Source organism: Marmota flaviventris, chromosome X (genome assembly GCF_047511675.1).
Source record: "Marmota flaviventris isolate mMarFla1 chromosome X, mMarFla1.hap1, whole genome shotgun sequence".
NCBI classification, from domain to species: domain Eukaryota; kingdom Metazoa; phylum Chordata; class Mammalia; order Rodentia; family Sciuridae; genus Marmota; species Marmota flaviventris.
This window is the reverse complement of record NC_092518.1, coordinates 87,773,661-87,788,372: the sequence shown is the minus strand read 5'-3', so window position 1 is coordinate 87,788,372 and position 14,712 is coordinate 87,773,661. Positions and strand designations below refer to the sequence as shown.

At 31.8% G+C, this 14,712-nt stretch overlaps 1 protein-coding gene across 1 annotated transcript in view; it reads left to right on the top strand.

The window, feature by feature from the left end:
• The first annotated feature begins 296 nt into the window (after window positions 1–296).
• Klhl4 (kelch like family member 4) overlaps window positions 297–14,712 on the top strand; it is a 91,564-nt gene continuing 77,148 nt past the window's right edge. Inside the window, exon 1 of the mRNA XM_027934628.2 lies at window positions 297–921. Coding sequence (XP_027790429.2) covers window positions 500–921 — 422 coding nt within the window. The 5' untranslated portion in view covers window positions 297–499. The remainder of the gene's footprint in view (window positions 922–14,712) is intronic.

Below are 14,712 nucleotides of genomic sequence, written 5' to 3'. Positions count from 1 at the left end.
CATATTTTCAGAAGTGGGCTACCCAAAAATTAATCTGGCAGGGGGATGGGTGAGGAAATACAGAAGGAAGTGTGTTTTAAATACTTTTCTGTAATTCACTTGCTTAGGTTTAGGCTGCAGCTATTGGGCTTTGGTAGGAAAGAAGCTGGGCTAGACATTTGCAAGTCCAGACAGAGGGCTTGTGAGCTTGAAAATCTAGCAGCTGGGGTGTGTTGTGGTAGCTGCTTTCCTGTGCTAAGCTGATTTACTTGTTTAAGGTCTGACCTCATCATCCTGTCAGTATGGGTTCCCACCTACACTGTTAGCAACAGCTTTCTGCTTCAGCTAGAAGGCTAGAAGTATTCACAGTGTATCACAGGCAGAGGGGGAGGGGAGAGAAAGCAAGAAAGACTGCTCTCTTGTGCTTTTGTTAGTTTTGCAGAAGAGGCAGAGAAACAAGAGATAACAAAGGCTCGGTTTCCTTTCTGTTAGAGAAGGCTTTGTCTTTCCTTTTGCAACAATGTCTGTGTCCGGCAAGAAAGAATTTGATGTGAAACAAATCTTAAGGCTGCGCTGGAGGTGGTTCAGTCACCCTTCTCAAGGTTCGCCTAACACTGGAAGCTGCCTTCAGCAGGAAGGATATGAGCATAGAGGGACCCCGGTTCAGGGCAGGTTGAAGAACCACTCTCGGGACAGAAACGGACTGAAGAAAGGCAACAGTCCTGTCCACTACAATATACTGACACCAGTGTCGGGACCGGCCGCTGCTCATCAAACAGCCCTTCAGAATTGGCACCAGCAAAACCTAATAGAACACCTTCAATCAAATAAAAATAGTCCTAAAGGAGGATCAGAGGAGAATTTGATCAAAGAAGATTGTGATAAACATTCACAAAATTTGAAGATGAAGCCTGATAACCACAAAGAAGATTCTAAAGCAAGGTAGGAGTTTGGGGTTATATAAGTGAAAGTCAGACTATTTTAACTTATTCTCTAAAACTTTCAGGTTTAAATAGAAGGTGTTATAATAATCTCTGAGTTTTTATGTAGCCAGTCAAGGTCTCTAAAAAACTCCCTCCTCTAAGTTTATAAAGGAAAACTGTAATAACGCATCTATTTTGATAATTAATGAAATTAATTTTAGGGTAGTGAGTTTATTTCTCCTGTTCCATCCCCACTCCAATAAGAATTGTTCCAGTTCTAAGAGATATTTTTATAATTTTTAATTTTTAAAAAAATATCTCTGTGGTTCAGATGTTGAAATAGTTGTGATTCTTTGAGCAAGTGTGATAAATTACGAGAATTCTTCCTGATTTTGTGAGTTAGACTAGCTTTGACAAAATAAAGGCTCTGGCTGCTCAGCATATCCTTATCTATTGCTTAATACACAGTTATAATAAGGACTTACAAAATTATGTTATTGTATATGAGGATATGAAAACTTTCTTTGGCATTGACATTCAAGTTATGCTACTTTCACAACTAGTTTGCAATCATGAAAATATTCGCGTAAAGCAAGTAACAAGATGTTGCTTACAGGGCTGAGGCTGTAGCTCAGAGGCAGAGTGTCTCCCTCACACTTACGAGGTACTGGGTTTGATCCTCAGCACCACATAAAAAATAAATAAAGATAGTGTGTCTAAACCTACAACTAAAAAAAAAATTAAAAAACAAGATGTTGCTTACAACAATGAGATCTTAAAGTAGGAAATGGAATATGTCAGCTATTTAGGACATTAAAATGAAAGAAGAAATAATATATTGTGTTTGGGTATAGTCCAGAAACAAATTGATTTTATGTTTACTTTTGTGTCCATTGGGCCTATTTGAGTTGAAAAAATATATATTGTGCCCTCTAATATTGTCAAATATAATTTAATATAGTGAATTTTTATGTTTCTATTTCTTCTCTTATTCATTATCAGAAATTTTTATATTAATATATTTTAGACACAGATGAAGACCCTTGCAATGTAATTAAGTTTTGAAAATGCTATAGAGCAAGACATATTTTGATCTGCTTAAAATACCAGTTCAGGACTGGGGTTGTGACTCAATGGTAGAATGCTTACCTAGCATGTTTGAGGCACTGGGTTAAATTCTCAGCACCACATAAAAATAAATAAAGGTCCACCAACAACTCATAAAATATTAAAAAAAATAACAATTTAACAAAAAGCTATGCAATTTTATTTTGAAATCTGGAAACTTGGCATACTGTGTCTCTGTGGAGGATGCAGAGTTACTCCTTGATAAAAGTTGTCCCAAATGTGTTTTAAGAACACTGTCTTGCTTCCATAAATTGAAAAGAGAAACTCTAAAAATAACGTAACATTATGACAAAAGACAAGTCAAATGTGCCAACTGACACCTTTATAAGAACTAAGTTTTGTTGAAATGTAAACACATAGAAGATTTTTTGAAATGACTTTAGTTTACTGTGATATAGGCTTCTTAAGAAATGAAGCATGCACGTGTGTATTTTCTAATATATTTTGTGTTTACCCGAGGAAATGCTATGTAAATACTGAGATTGAAAGTTGCATTTGGTACACCTAACAGGACTTTCACAATAATATAAAGCCTATATTATTAGACTCAGCAGTTTCTCAAATTATGTCTCCTTACTGTGAACAACATTTTAAAAAATGTTGAATTTGGAGATTAATGAAAGCATTTAACACACAGTAGACAAACTGAAATTGTTCGCTGTGCTCCCCTGACAAAATTCTCTGAGTACTCATGAATTGATTTTACCTCATGGAAATGTTTACAAAAAATTAGATTCTATAAGAAAATGCTGGCTAAGGTGTTGAATGCAAAGTATCACCATGTGATATATTTAAAAAAATAGTCTCTCTTTTGATTTTTCTGACTGATGATATTTTTTTATCTTTTAAAAATTATTCTGTTGGGGCTGGGATTGTGGCTCAGTGGCAGAGTGCTTGCCTCATGCACGTGGGTTACTGAGTTCAATCCTTAGCACCACATAAAAATAAATAAACAAAATAAAGATATGTCCATGTGTAACTAAAAAAAAAATTAAAAACATTATTCTGTTAATTATCCAGTGGTTTCAGAGGAAAACAAATATTTTCTTAAAAGAGGAAGTGGTTTTGTAAATATGCTAAGTATATCTTAGGCAGAAGGGAAGGACTAAGTTAAATGAAATATGATGCTTTATTACTCTCTCATTACCCAATTTGAATCTCTCTGTCTTGCCCCAGGAAAGACTAAGAAGCAGTTGTCTGATGTCTTGACTCTCTAATAATGCCTTTCTTCTTCAGCAAGTTTGGGGAGCAGGATAAAAGGATTGTGGGAGTAGCCTGTATCCCCAAAATATAACGCCTCAAGTATGTAGAATTATCACATTAGTTTGAGATGAGCTCTGACACTTATGCAAAGTAAGGATCTTTAACTATTCTATATTCTATAAATATTACAGGGAATGAATAAAGAATGGGATAAGTTTGAAATACACAATATAAAATATGAAATACCACAGTTAGTATCTCAAGAGGTATTAAATCTAACATATTAAAATTATATATTGTTTTTGAAATTTAAAAATTCAGGTACATTTCTGTAGCATTGTATTATAAATATGTAGTATATCTGAGAAAAGCTCTACATCCTGATTCAACATTGTTAAGTATGCACATACCAATATGCTTTACTATTAGAGACCTAGGTTCAATTATCATTTTCTTTTTGTCCTAGTTATCTACAGACTCTGCATCTTTTCTTCTCTGTAACTACCTTGCTCAAGTGTTCTTTTTTTAGTTTAACTATAACTTCCAACAAAACATTTTAGTAGTACATTATGATTATACTTTCTGTGACACAATACATGGTTATGAATCCATATATTTATATATTTATTTTATTTTTTTTTCATTTTTTGCAGTTGTTAATAAATAAACAATTGCATAAGTACTCAGGTAGATGCCACAATGTTAACACTAGGCAACATTTTTCAAAACTGAATTGGCTAAGTCAAATGTTTGATGATATTGACTAAAATGCAACTGACCTATTTATGGTCCAAGAATATGTCTTAGTACAAAATTTGAGGTTCTCAAAACTGCTTATTTGAAAAGAATTGGCAGAAATGGGGATCATGATCTCATTCTATCCGTTAAGGATTCAGGCTTTTGGATACCCTGCCAACTTTATTGATATATTAGTTTGTATATCTTTGCCAGTGCTGCACTGTCAGAAAAGACTCCAAATTCCCTCTCCACTTGAGCTCTTTTGAATTTTCAAGTGAAAATTTCCTAGGAAAAAAGAGCAAGTATCACTGTTTATGTTGATATCCCAAAGGAAGGTGGCAAGATATAGAATTCATTAGTAATTCATTCCACATCTATTGAGCACCCATTGTGTCAGGTACTCTTCTAGTTTCCAGGAATAAAATCAGATTAAATCAGTTGTTTTCATGGAATAAACATTTTAATTGAGAGGGGCATTAACATAACCAAAAATATAATATTTAAGTTGTAATAATTAGTATGAAGAAAAATTAACTAGAGGGAAGAGAGTGAATGGGATATGCTCCTTTGGATAGGGAAGGCTTTTCTGATGAGGAGATATATGAGCAGAATTATATGAAATGATGGAAGAAGCCAAGATGGCTGACTCAAGAATTTGAAGCAAATGAGAGGTTAGTGCATCTATTCTGCAAAAAAGTTCGTAACTACCATACATCTTGTTTTATACAAATCTTTGCCAATTGCCCCCCACACAATCTATTAATTAATGCCTAAAATATACCTTAATTTACTTAATAAAAGTTTTTCATTTCTGCATTTGCAAACAAGAATAAAATATGCCCTGTCCTTTTGTTCATTAGTGATTTTAGGATCATGTACATGGCCCCTGGCCTCAGAGGTAACTTTTCAGTCATCCTTTAATAATGCTGCCATTTTTTCTGTGGGCATCTTTGTATTCAACCAACAGATCATATGTTTCATTTACAGAGGCTTATGCCCTTTGTGAGACATTGCCACATGGTAGTTTACTTCCTTTTTTATGAAAACTTTTCAGATAGAGACAAATCCATTGTGGATCTTCATCCTTCACAGAAACCCATCTGTGACATGGAATCTGGGAAATGTTTATGCATGAGGGAAATCCTGAATTGAAAATAGTGAAACTTACTATAATATTCTTTTCTCATAAAATAAAAATGAGCTTTGTTGCTACTTGAAGGAAGAGTTTCCAGGAAAAATGAACAGCAATTTCCACTACCTTGATATGGGACTGTGCATGTTATGTTCAAATGCAAGAAAGTCAGTGCATATGGAATAGAGGGTTCAATAGAAAGAATGGAAGAAAGTGATTTTGGAAAGATAACAATAATAAAGCAATAATAATGGAACTACAAAAATTAAAGGTATCATTTATCAACATTTACTATGTGCCAGGCACAAAGTACTTTACATGTCTTTTCTCATGCTTTTAAGAAAAAATTTTGAAGGTGAAGATGGTGATCACATCTATGATTTATCACATGACAATGTCAGAATAAATCTCTTGGAATTATTTTGTTGTTGTTGCTAGTCTTCATACAAGGCAAAAATAATGTGATTTTTTTTTCAGATTTAGGCCTACTTTATACTGAATTATTTCATAGAGACTGTTTCAGAAAAATAGATAAGGAACAAACTACAATTTTATTGTTTATAGAAAGATTGAGGTTAAATTTTCTTGCCTGTGCATTAGAACATGTTGTACAAAGTTATATAAGTAGTTAAATTATTTTACTAAATTTGTAACATTTCAACAAATAGTTTGAATTTAATGCAGTGGTTTCTAATGTTTGTTTAGGAATGGAGCTTCATTTGGTTGATCTTAAATTCTCATTAATTGTAGCTTGTGTCTTTGGAGTGAAATACTCTGGCCCTCCTCTCTCATTTGGGGCACACAATTTAAGTTAGGATTTCATAACATATATTTAATATTTGAAAAATTTAGGACTCCCTTCCATTTAAGAACCTGATAATATTTTGTGGCCATGTTTCTTTAAATATTATGATTAAACACCTGTAGTCATTATTTCTGATATTTGAAATAAGTTTTTCATTTCTGCATTTGCAAATAAGAATAAATTATACAAAATATTTTATACTATTTAATATGTGATTCAAGAGCAATATATCACATTGTCCTGTTGAAAATTGCAGAAGTATTTAGTTATCATAGTACTTTAGTTTGAAGTTTATTTCTTAAACTTTCATGTCTTCTTTATGACTCCTCTAAAATGTCTGCCCCTTGATGCTAATTTTTTTTTATACCAGGGATTGAACCCAGGAACACTTAACCATTGAGCCACATACCCAGCACATTTTGTATTTTGTTCAGAGACAGGGCCTCACTGAGTGGCTTAGGGCCTGACTAATTTGCTGAGGCTGGCTTTGAATTTGCTATCCTCCTGAATCAGCCTCCTGAGCTGCTAGGATTACAAGAGTCCACCATGCCTGGCTCTTAATGCTAATTTTGTTGATTTATTTCTTTTGATATTCTAAGCAAAAATAGTCGCATGTTGTGTGTGTATGTATATATATGCATATACACATGTGTATATATATTAATGTACATCTTTATCAGTGTCACATTATTTTATCTAAAGAAAATGTAAACTGAAATCAAGGGGGAGGATTAGAGAGCGCTGCATCCTCAATAAATATACTTAATTCAAAACATAATATACTGCAGGATGAACCTGGAATACCTTGCAGTTTCAGAAAATAAGAAGTACTGAAATATAATAGTGGATATGTGTCAAATGAACACAGGAATGACTTAAAGAGCCTCCCCCAATAGATAAAACTGGAACAATATGAAAAGCAAAATAGAGTAGCATTAGTTTATGAACCGAAGTATAAAACAAACATTCATGAGTCCACATGGATATAAATAAATGGTTGAATAATTAGAGAGATAAAGATAGGTCTCTTGAAGTGTAATTCCAAATAATTTACTTAGAAACTCTGCTCCCAAGGAGGTGAGGCAGAATACTTAGCTTTAAGGGTGAGTTGCACATATTGACTTCATTTCAAAGAGTGATTACTGAGTTGAAAAAGGACAGGAAAAAATACATTTAAATTGTTAATGGTAGAGCACTTGCTTAGCATGTGTGAGGCACTAGGTTCCATCCTCAGCACCACATAAATGAATAAAATATAGACATTGTGTTCATCTACAATTAAGCAATATCTATTTAAAAATTGTCAATGGAGAAAAATAACAAACATTACATTAATTGTATAATCAGGGTTAATATCAAAACTGTTCAATTACATCAAATATACACAAAATGTATGTAGTGATGAGAATGATATTTTATCTGTCTTCCTCCTCCTCAAAACCTATCACCCCAATTTAATTATGAAAAAAAAATCAGACAAATCCAAATAGGAGGACATTCTACAAAATACCCACTTATTTATCCTGTTGTCTTGTAATCAAGAGGAAAAAAAAAGCCTGAAATACACTCATGACCAAGAGGAGCTTAAGAAGAAATGGCAATTCTATTTCTAGTTTTTTGAGGAATCTCTATACTGGTTTCCAGAGTGGTTAAACCAATCTGCAGTCCCACTAGCAATGTATGAGTGTACTTTTTTCCCAACATTCTTGCCAACATTTACTGTTGCTTTTATTTTTTTGGTTGGGGGGATGTATTGGGGATTGAACACAGGGGCACTTGATCACTGAGCCACATCCCTAGCACTGTTTTGTATTTTATTTAGAGATAGGGTCTCACTGAATTGCTTAGCACCTTACTTTTGCTGAGACTGGCTTTGAACCCACCATTCTCCCGTCTTAGCCTCCTGAGCTGCAAGGATTAAGGCATGCACCACCACACCTGACTTGCTTGTATTCTTGATTGTTGTCACTCTGACTGGAGTGAGATGAAATCTCAGTGTAGTTTTCATTTGCACTTCTCTAATTGCTAGAAATGTTGAACATTTTTTCATATATTTGTTGATCATTTGTATTTCTTCTTTTGTTAAGCATCTGTTCAGTTCCTTTGTCCATTTATTGATTGGGTTATTTGATTTTTTGGTGTTAAGTGTTTTGAATTCTTTATATATCCTAGAGATTAATGCTCTATCTGATGTTCAGGTGGCAAAGACTTTCTCTTATTCTGTGGGTTCTTTCTGCATGCTCATTTCCTTTGTTGTGAAGAAGATTTTTTGATAGCATCCTATTTATTAATTCTTGATTATACTTGTTGTGCTTTAAGAGACTCATTGAGGAATTTTGTTCCTAAAGTGACATTATGGGCCTACTATTTCTTTTAGTAGGTCCAGGGTCTCTGGTCTAATTAATATCTAGATCCTTGATCCATTTTGAGTTGAATTTGTACAGAGTGAGAGATAGGATATAAATTTCTTTCGGCTATGTATGAATTTTCAGTTTTTCCAGTACCATTTGATGAAGAGGCTATCGTTTCTTCAGTGTATGTTTATGCCATCTTTGTCTAGTATGAGATAACCTTATTTATGTGGGTTTGTCTCTCTGTATTTTCCAATGTACATATATGGATACACCACAGTGAATCATCCTATCATGTACATCCACAAGACTGGATCCTAACTAGAATAAGACATAATTCATGTTTATATGTATATGTCAAAATATATTATATTGTCATGTATAATTAGAAGGCATAAAATAAAATACAAAGGAAAAGAAGATATTCTGAATATGTATAATGAGAAACAAAAAAGGAACCTTTGGTAAAAACTTAGAAATCTGAATGAAGATGGACTTTATTTATTAATAAAATATCAACATTGGTTGCTTAACTATAAAATTTTTATTATACTAATATAAGAAATAGGAAACTGGGTGGAGGTATATGGGGACACTCTGTACAATAACTAAGCTATAATTTCACTATTTTAGCAAGTGGTATCTTAGCAAAGAAATTTCCTAAATAAACACTAGAGGACCATCCAATTGTGAAAACTTGGTGTTTTCTTTTTTGTTTTTCTTGTGCTTTTTGGCAACTGATTAAAAGGATACCTGCAATATTAAGTCTTATCCAGATGACATTATCTGTGGCTGTCAGTTGGTGTACTAACTTTAAGGGCCTAATGACTAATAAGGTCACAGTAAAGTAACTCCTTTTGATGCCATCTAAAACAAAAATTATTTTTACTCACTGATAATATCATGGATACCAATGAAGTGACATATATTTATTTCAAATAAAAGTGGCCTGCCACTTTTAAAAAAATAATTAGTTGCAATTCCATTTCTGTTTTATCTTTGAGGAAGAAAACAGTGGAACATATAAGACAGACTTTCTTATATAAAAATGTTTATTTTCTTATGCAAAATGATACATATATCCATTAAGTATATTTCATTTCTTGTGAATCTTTTTCATGCCCGCCTAGTGATATAGCAAGAATATTTTCTAAGTAGACTAAAAACTACCTAAGAAAAGGTAACTAGAAGTGAGAAAATGCAAAACAAATTGTTTTGAGTCATATGAAGACTTACGATGGAACAGGTACTTTTTAATAAAAAGAATTATGGATGGTTTACTTTGGAAACACTGTTAAACATGTATTTCTTAACTAAATACATAAATATAATACTTATACTATAATTTCCATTTGAAAATGCAATGTGGATGGTAATGTTTATTGCAGGTAACAAGTGAATCTATAAGTTTTTATTAATCCTGGTAAATTTTCTCATATTTCTCTATTACTTACAGGGATTTATCACTTACATACTTTCAAATGTATTGTACGGAATGTACCTCTTATCCTCTTTACTCCCTGTCTACTCCTGTTGCTTCCTCAGTACCTATACTAAACATCCTACAATGTTTTCCAACAGTTCTTTAACCTAAGTTATTTGTACTTAATCATGCTACTGCTAAGTTACTAAATGGAAGCTGTCTGCTAAATCTCTTTCCTAGTTTTTCCCTGCTGAGAGCACAATTAGACTTAGGTGTACTTTTCTGGGTAATGTTATTTACAGTACTTGTTAAAAGACCTAATAAACAACTGTATGGATAACAGAGTTTTACATAAAAATTTAAGCAACACAACTATTCATATTAGTCTGAAGTCTGCTGCAGCACTGAACAAGCCAGTTGCTTAACTGAGATGTTGGCATTATTTATTATCTTATTTTTTTTCTTCCATTCAAGAAATAAGCCTTACACATTAAAAGGCAAACAAACAAACAAAACAAAACAAAAACAAAAACAAAAAAACCTTCTGGCCAGAGAAACCTTGGAACACTTCACAGAAGAGATATTATTTGAAATAAACTTTGAGGAACAGGTAGCATCTTGATACAGATGTGGGATCCTTTATTATTTTTGCCTCCAAATTGTATCAGCAAATAAACTGTAAAATCAAAACATACTATAATTAATTAATTCAAGCTTCTTTTAAAATTTATTTAGTTAATAAAACATCTTTATATTGAAACATCTTAGTTACTTATTCTTGCTAGTGATGTTAGTGTGTTTTTCCCCCAGAAGGTTTACTTTGATACTTGTGTGTGATCAAAGAAATAAAACACAGAGAATTTATCATATCCAGTAATCTGTCTCCTCCTTCTTACCTCTATCATTCTGAAAAGAAGATAGTTCTGAGATTTACAATAATAGTACTTACATAAGTAACAAACTGGCTATGTTTAAGTTTGCATATACCATGCTTGAAAAAAATAAAGTACATTTAAAAGTAAAAGAGTAAACTAAATATATCTCAATATTTCCCTGGTATTTTTCCTTCAGTTAACATGTGAGAACCAAGAAATTGTTGATTTGGAGTAAATTATCCTTTAAAAACATATGTATTTGACTGCATCAAGATATGGTAAAACACAGATGATTTTTATTTTAGAACACTTATATGAATTCTAAAGAATGTTTTCTCTATATATTTGTCTTTATATTAGTGTTTCAATGTTATATGATTTTGTAGTTTTTCAACTTTAACTGAAATACAAAATGACACTATGATTTTATCTCAAGCTCCATGATACCATACAACCAATTTTATAGACATATAAATATAGATATACACACATATATACATTTTTCCTATAAAAGGTCAAACTTTCAAAACCCGTGTCTTGTTTCTAAAGTGTAACTAACTAAATATGTTTTGTTTTCCAGAAGAAATGCTTAAATAAACCTTAACTAGATTAAATATCAAGGCATCTTAATTTTTAAATTTTATTTCAGTTGTTTCCTACTTTCTTGTTTTTTAAATTATTTATGCCAGTAGCTATATTCTTGTTCCCATTTAATAAAAAGTAAAAACGTGTAGTTAGAAGAGGGGGGGGCATGTTAAACAATATATTGATTTGGTCCTTATATTTAATGTCAGCTATTCTAAAACTGACTAGAAGACAACTTCAAACCATTTATTTGGTATTTCATTAAGAAATGTTTATGAGGGCACACATTAACTGAAGATGAGTCTGGGCTTCAGCAATACTAAACAACTTGTTTTTATGTTTATTTTTCCATTTTTTGCAGTTTGAGATTATTATTTTATGCATGCAACTTTTTTCACATCATATGACTATGATGTTAAGTCATAGTCCTGTACTTAACATCAAATAATAATATAGGGATTAAAAGGATGATAATCTCGCTTCAGATTCCATTTTATGCCAGGTAAAAATTGTGTTTAAGTTCCCATTATTTTCTTTTTAATTTCCCTTCATTTTTATCTTCATCTTTTTCTTAACTCTCTGTTCTTTTCTATTATTTAATTCCTTTCCAAAGAGTGGATACACAGAAATAAGAATTGATTTATGGAGGAACATCTCAGCTATAGTTTTTGTCCAAAAGAGTGACTTTATGATGCAGAAGTCAACATTATTGACATGAAAATGATAAAGAAGAGTGTTAATCTGTGCTCCATATGTGTTAGTGTTGACTGTGTCATAAATTCAAGATTGCATTAGAAACTGTGTTCTAATGATCATTTCTATGTAGCTGAGTGTATAGTATGAGGATGATTAAGATTATTAATATTTCCTTTTAGAAGCTACCAAATTTATACTAATAATTTTTGCTAGTTGGGTTAATTTTATTAGCAGAGGAAAATCATAATTTAAAGTGAGTTAATTGGCCTTGAAAAGATGACAAGCTTTTTAAAAATACCTTCGTTTTATTTATTTATTTTTATGTGGTGCTGATAATCAAACCCAGTGCTTCACACATGCTAGGCAAGTGTTTTACCACTGAGCTACAACCCAAGCCTAAGATGACAAACATTTTAGAAATATATTACTATAGTTAGAACATCTAATATATGCAAAAATGTTCTTTTGAAGTTTCTGTTTAATAAATTCCACTCAGAATCATACTGGGAAATCTCAACTAGGTCACTTTGTTATTTATTTTTTATTTTCTATTTTTAAGTTGCACATGACACAATCTATCTTTCTTATTTATTTATTTATTTGTTTTTATGTGGTGTTGAGGATCGAACCTCATGCATGCAAGGCAAGCGCTCAACTACTCTGCTACAACCTCAGCCCCACTTTGTTAGTTTTTTTTTAAGGAAGAGCTTTATTTTGATGTAGCTAGTGTAATACCACGGTGAAACATAAGGAAAATTCCCAAATTCTGCTATTGTATATCATTCATGAAATTTGAAGCATTAGCTTCACCTAGCTCTGTAACTTTTACCTCAATTCCTTTGCCCTTCTTCACTTAAATTTTAAGTATTTACTGTGAGAAAACTTGGAAAGGACAGAGAACACCATGGACCTCATGTTACACCTAATCTTGTATTCGAGTTATTTTGCTCACTGGACATTTTTGCCAAAACCTTTTGACTTTTTTGTATTTTATTTAAGAGTATAGACCATTTAAATATGACATAAAGCAAACCACATGAGAATAACTTCATTTTCGTATTTTATGAATCTTTATAGCTGCAATAGTCATTAGCATTTGGAAAGAAAGTTACACATGAGGTGCAATAATTTGTAATTTTCATGAGATTAGCAATTTTAAATACTCAAGAATATAGAAATTGTATTATCTATATTATAAATAGAAAAAAATTAATATTAGATATGTAAATATGTATGGTAATAAGGATTTTGAGTCATTTTGAGTTTAGGCTGTTACCGTGCTAGTGTCTGTGGAATTGTCCAGTTCAGAGACTTCTCATTATCATGTAGTATCTGCTGCATTTCATGGACTGCAGTAAGGAGGACATAAAACTAATTTTTCTCCATTCAATCTTCCTGTCATTTTTTAAATGCAAAAGGTAGTCCAGTTTTTTTTTTTCTTGGAGAATCCAATTCTTTTAATATGTCCTCAATATCTGGAAAGTTAAGTTCATCTCTTCTACTAAAAGATCATGTTCTTCATAATTTCTTTATCATTTTTCAGCTTAACATAGTGGACTTTTAGGCTTAATTTTTTTCCTGGGCTTCAACAATACTAAACAACTTATTTTTATGTTTATTTTTCCATTTTTTGCAGTTTGAGATTATTATTTTATGCATGCAACTTTTTTTCACATAGAAAATTCACATTGTGACAGAGTGTTCTATATAAGTTGTTAATTGCTGTAAACTTCCTCACATACAGCATTGCAAATCTACTAAAATTCTTGTAATCTCCACCCATATTTCAATCATTCAAGAGACATTTTCTTATTGCTAAACACTCAACTTTGGTTTCCTTGATATGAGTAGTAACTATGAGTTGGCTGGTAATTCAAGCTAAACTTGACCAGTGTTTTTAGAGAAGAGACTAGAAAAAAAAAACAGAAAAATGTAAGTAAATACATTCATGTTCTTTAAAAAAATTATATATATATATATATATATATATATATATATATATATATATATATAGATATAGATAGATATAGATTGAACCCAGTGCCTCACACATGCCTCTACCACTGAGCTAAAACCCCAGCCCCTGCATTCATGTTCTTGAAGTTTACCAGTACAGTTAAGGAAATGATTCTCATACTTTGGCTCAGTGTAATCTAAAAAATATTACTTTATGATTACTTAATGAAACTTTATACAGTCAGTTACAAATGCTCTTTCTTCATTTGCTAAATTGAATTTATGGAGTGGTAATGTTCAAAAGCTAACGCTTTCTCATAGTTGAAATGATGGATGGAATAAGAGAAATTTACAAAAATATTTAAAATCCACCTAATACATCATTGCTTTGTTTGGATTGTGTAAATCAGTATAACAAAATGTAGGAAATAGGATGATAAAAACTTTTTTAAGTCTTTGCTGGATATTCTAGAAGCATATTGTGAGGCATGAATGTGATGACTGTTTTAGAATAAGGGTAGGTGAACATTTTCAATAAAGGGACTCAGAGTAAATATTAAGATTGTGTAGTCTATATGTTCTCTATTACAACTACTTAACTTTGACATTAGCTTGAAAGCCACCATAATATGTACATAAATGAGTGTGACAGTGTTCTAATAAAACCAAATTTATGGACATTGAATTTTGAGTTTATAATTTTCAATTCCTCTTTTTATTTTAACCGTTAAAAAAGTAAAATGTAGTCCTAATTCAAAGGCATACAAAATTGATGGATGACAAGATTTGGCCCACATGCTATAGTTTGTCAATCTCTTTTATAGAAGCACTCTGTAAGATATGAAATGAATGCTTTCTACAAACAAAAACCATGAGAGTGTTTTCATTTTGACCAGCCTTAGTTGAGAAACTTATAGC